This window comes from Gavialis gangeticus, unplaced genomic scaffold (assembly GCF_001723915.1).
Source record: "Gavialis gangeticus isolate Ggan-Ray unplaced genomic scaffold, GavGan_comp1, whole genome shotgun sequence".
Taxonomy (NCBI): Eukaryota; Metazoa; Chordata; order Crocodylia; family Gavialidae; genus Gavialis; species Gavialis gangeticus.
Window position 1 is genome coordinate 29,913,379 of NW_017729032.1, and position 5,535 is coordinate 29,918,913.

The window sequence follows — 5,535 nt, forward strand, 5'->3', positions numbered from 1 at the left end:
GCATGATCAGAGGTCAGGAAAACAGACCTTATGATGACAGGCTGAGAGCCATAGAGCTCTTTAGCTTGGAAAAGCGCAGGCTCAGGGGTGATCTGATGGCAACCTATAAGTTTATCAGGGGTGACCACCAGTATCTGGGGGAACGTTTGTTCACCAGAGCGCCCAAAGGGATGACGAGGTTGAATGGTTATAAACTACTGAGAGACCATTTCAGGCTGGACATAAGCATTTCTGGAACAGTCTGCCATCGGAGGTGGTTCAAGCACCTACATTGAACACCTTCAAGAGCAAATTGGATGCTTATCTTGCTGGGATCCTATGACCCCAGCTGACTTCCTGCCCTTTGGGTGGGGGGGCTGGACTCGATAATCTTCCGAGGTCCCTTCCAGCCCTAATGTCTATGAAATCTATGAAACTTCACTTCATAAATCTACCAGATACAAAAAATCATGAATTCAATATAGACATTGGATTTATGGCACATTATGACCTGCCTGCCATTTGATAGCCCTAGGTGATCTCTCTACCTTTTACCAGCTACATTCTGTCACCAGGTCAACATTCCCCTTCCCCCACCACCTACCTCCCACAGCCTCTGATCCTCACTGCCATGCATTTGCATTTTGACAGACCTGCATTTTGCATATTGACTTCTATTCCATCCAGGAGAACACAAAACACCCACTCTCACTATGCCTGAGGAAGGGTATTTGTACCTGAGTGTGCAAAGAACAATTTTTTCCAACTATTTATTTGGTCTAATAAAATATATTACATTTACCCAATGAACTTTGCCTGTCTGTCATAAGAAAAATGCACTCCCTAAAAGGGAATTAAAGACTAACTGAGAGCTGTAAATTATTAGGGGTGGGATGGATAGCTGTTCTGGTCTTGGTGGAGACTTTGAAAAGGAAGGAATACAGCAAAAGCTTTGTTATCTGGCACCCATGGGGAATCGGGGGTGCCAGATAACAAAATATGCCGGTTACCTGAGGGGCCACTTCTCCTGCCGTGTCCAGTGCATCGCTGCCTCTCCTTCCGTGTCACTGCCGCTCCTGCTGCGAGGGACAGGGATGGGGGCAGAAGCGAAAGGAGAAAAGAATTGTTATTGTGGAGGCTTGGCAGCACAGGCTGCTTTACCCTGGGCCATGGGGGCTCAGCGAAACCAGAAGTGCCACAGTGGGCACTTTCGGTTTCACTTTTACCTTACAAGCTGGCATGCTAGTTAATAGATCGTGCCAGCTTGTAAAGTGCCGAATAACGCAGCTTTTACTTTAATTCTAAGAAAGGAGAGGGGAAGGTTACTATCTCACTAATCATTGATAAAAAGGAGGATGGGATTATTTACATGATTAATCTTAAGTACTGTACTGAAAGTCCCTCAGTAGAACCCCAGTACGCATTTCTTTCTTTCTTGGCAACCGGGCTGGCTTGGTGTCGAACTACGACTTCCGGCTTGTGCCGCGTCCTGGGCCCTCACCCGGCTGCTTTTTTGCTTTCTTTTTGTGTGGGAAGTTGAAGGTTTTGTTACGTGTATGATGGGATGGAGCAGGGTATGAATTGTTTATCTATATAGTTATGACCATGTGGCCAGCACTCTGACCACATAATTAGCATGCAAGACACGACGTGAAATGTAGCGAAGGTGTCTGTCACGGTGTGATGTGTTGGATGCAATGATATGGTATTCTTGGTTTGGTTTGGTGGGGTGGTTTGGTTTGGTTTGGTTTGGTTTGGTTTGGTGGGGTGGTTTGGTTTGGTAGTAATTTGTTTGTGTTTTTGCTTTGTAAGCGGCCACCGTTTTTGTATACCTGAACCCCTGAATAAAGTAATTAAAAAGTCAAAGTCTTTCTTTCTTTTTTTCTTTCTTTCTTTCGCCAACTGGATCCATGGTGAAGAAAGCAGAGGTTTGTGGTGCGTGGGCTCTTTATAACAAGGAATCTGCCCTGCATTTGACTTATTTTTGAGTCATGACTATTTAAACATGATGTGCAACTTTAATTTTCCTCTGACAGAGGCAGCGAAGTTTGAGTGTTTAAACCAAGGCCAAAAATGGGAAGCTAAAGGGATTGATCCTAATCTCAATAGTGTTTGGTGGTACTGCTGCAAAGCCTCAGGGACGCTTGGTTTTAAATAGAGACAATTTAAAATATTGACTTAAATCATCAAGAGAAAATTCTTGATTTGAATAATCTATTTTAATCAACATTTCCACTTGTACTTAAGTTACTTACAAATATGTGCCGCTGCTGTTTGGAGATCATAAGATTTCTTCTGATCCAGAACACACAGTCCTGCTTCTGAGGGTAGGCTGTTGATGGTGATGGTACCCATCTTTTCTGTAGTGCTGTAATTTGGTGGTTAGAACAGAGCCAGCAAATTGGAAACTTGTGATTTTAGATCTGTCTTAGCCTTTGGGGATTCATACCCTAACCTCTTTACTTTCTAGGCAAGCATCCTATTTGCTAAATTATAAAATAGTCTGGGTGGGGTTTTCTTCCATGTACTTTGTTGAAATGGGCCATTGGATAGCTAAAAATTAGGAGCCATGGTGTAAAGATGTGAGAGGGAACATGCCTTCTGCCTCAAACTTTCTAACAGCCTTGATCTGAGAATAAATCCCCCCATTTGTTGCTGGACCCCATTAACTCTTGTTTTGAGTTCTATAAGTCAGCTATTATTTTTCCCTTTTAATAGATATACCATACCTTTTTGTTTGTATATATTATTCACTATATGTTAGAGAAAAGTGTTCCGAAGACCAAACTGGTCAGTTAAGTAATGAATCGTGATGAATAAGAGCATGATCAAAGAGCAGTGACATATCCTTATACTGTGTTTTAGTACTCCTGTTCCTTTTTTTTTTTTGTCCTTTTGTTTTGTTTGGGTCTATTGGTTATCCAGTGTTGGGTCTGTTGCAGTGGGTTTCAGCAATTTATTGAGCAAACTCAACAAATCTATGCAGTATCCCTGTATTTAATATCTATGTTTACAGCAAGTCACCAAGGTATTTCATCATATGTATTACAGAAATTTCCATATAATTTATCAATATTATGCAGCTTAGTTTCTTCCAGTTTCTGATCTATTTTTGAATTTAGCAACACTGCAGATATTCTGTCTTAACAAGTTCCTGGCAGGCCATGTATGTGTGGTGGGCATCAATAAAAATCTTACTCATAAATCTGTCTTTTTGGTATGTTTTCTTCCTGGCTCCAAACAGTCTTAGAGTTTGGGGCCATTTTAGCAGAAATAAAAGCATGATGGGATTTGATTTACTACTTAATATAAGTATGTAGTCATTGCTTTTCCCATAATTTTTCCTTAGTATAGAGGTTACTTAAAAGGCAGAGGAGAATGATCAACATATGGTGTGGGCAGTGGTTTGAAAACCAGACCTGCTTATTAAAATCCCGAAGGGAACTAAAATTCAGAAGGCCATCAAGAGTAAGGGAGTGAGCCAGTGAACTGTCTAGTAATAGTTGTCAACAAGAGGTGCAATAAGCACTGTTAGGGAGGGCCGAGTCTCATGTTTACATAAATAATTTTCCAGTAGCTTTTCAGAATATCATAGAATTAAAAATATATTTATTTCTATAGTGGGAAATGATGTCAGTTCTACTCAGACAAACATAAACGTGATGGAATTTATTTCATAGAACTAAGTAAATGTCTTGATAGAGATGCTTCTGTCATGCTTCCTTTCTGCATTCCTGTTTGTGTATATCTGGACATCGGTTTATAAATGAAATAGTTCTTTTTTTCTTGGTCTTAAACCGTATACATACTGTACAAGCAGTTGTTTTTGTATGCTTTTTCATTTCATTAAATATTTACTGATGCCTGACTAATTAACTGTGTTTGTTTTGTTTATTTTATGTCAGGGTTGGACCAAGTTTTATGAATTTTCTTTATCTGATCTCCGTGCAGGGTATGAAATTATTGACAGGCTCTTTGACGGTAAGTCACTCCTGCAAGTTAACCAACTCCTTTCTCTATCCCAGCTCATCATTTTCTGGGTTTCTTTAATTTTAGATCTCAGTAAAGTTAGCAAAGTGTAGATTGTCTCTAAAAGCACTTATTTTGATGAAAGCTGACTGGAGGATGATAGTTCTGGCCATGGACAGGCATTCAGTTCCAGCAATTTCCAGGAAATTTGTAGCACTAGAAAATGTGGTGAGGTGGGAGAGCTTGAGGCATTCTAACCCTCTGTCTGGAAAGCAAAAAAATCACCTTAAGGCAAGCTCTTTAGCCAGAGGCTGATAAGGAACTGCTTCTTTGCTCCCCCACCTGCATGCAGGCCCAGCTCTTGCCCTGGGACCTTGAGTAGCCACCAGGGCTGTCAAACACAGCCTGAAGCCACTTGATAGCTACAAACCATCCTGGATACCCAGGGTGGTTGGAACTGAGAGAATGCCCCCACTTTGACCCCCCGTCCCATCCTCCTTCCAATCATTTTTCAGGGTTTGACACCCTATTCCAGCTCCAAGGAAATGGGCCCAGCCATCTCCAGTCTATGCAGACCAGGGTCATCTTGGAGCTGTGCACAAATATCCTGACACTTGAGCCTTCCTCGAGCTTCTGGGCATAACAGTTGTAGTGAAGATGGCTTTTCCCAGAAGAGATCATTGCAGTGTTTGAAATGTTGATAATGAACAGAAACAGCTTGAGTTTAATACTGAATCAAGTAATCCATTCATCCACAATACAAATCACAACATTTTAGCTGTTTTCGTAGTTTTTGAGAAGTATGATGGGGAGTAAGAGACAACATATATTTTACTCAACACTGTAAGCTATACATAAATAAAGTGTAACTGTTTGAATTAGCAAGGACATCAATAGAAACAACATTAATTTTATATACCATGTTATGTGATCTGTATGATCACAAAAGATCTTAGCTTCTTATATTTCATCTGAAGATGGCATCTCCATTAACAGTCTCCTTCTGGTAAGTTATTCGCTCAATCATCCCAGTTATTTTGTGAGGTGTGATAGGACTGCAGCCTGAAGCTTTATAGTTGTGAAGTACTAAGCAGGATGTTAAAAGGATGCAAATTAATAATGGCTCCAAGTCAAATAGTGCTTTTTGTTCTCCAAATGAATGTGGTTGATGAACACATCTATGTAGAAAGTTCCTCACAACTTCTTTAATATGTCTGACTTTTAATTGCATTTAAAAGAAGTTAGCTTAGGCTCTTATCATTGGGTAAAATAACTTTTGTAAATAATAAAAATTAAGCAGCACACTTACACAATGGGGAACTCCCTACTTGAGAGCACGGAGGCAGAAAGAGATCTTCGAGTCATTATTGACTCCAAGATGAACATGGGCCGACAATGCGAGGTCATGGTTGGCAGGGCTAACCGGACCTTGTCGTGCATCCACAGGTGCATCTCGAGTAGAGCCAAGGAGGTGATCCTCCCCCTCTACGCGACACTGGTCAGGCCACAGCTGGAGTATTGTGTCCAGTTCTGTGCGCCCCATTTCAAGAGGGATGTGGACAACATGGAGAGGGTCCAGAGGAGGGC

General features: G+C 41.1%; 1 protein-coding gene across 1 annotated transcript in view; it reads left to right on the forward strand.

The window, feature by feature from the left end:
* The window catches only part of DYNC2H1 (dynein cytoplasmic 2 heavy chain 1), a 601,360-nt gene that overhangs the window by 291,120 nt on the left and 304,705 nt on the right, over positions 1-5,535 (forward strand). Inside the window, exon 80 of the mRNA XM_019524237.1 lies at positions 3,885-3,960. Coding sequence (XP_019379782.1) covers positions 3,885-3,960 — 76 coding nt within the window. The remainder of the gene's footprint in view (positions 1-3,884; positions 3,961-5,535) is intronic.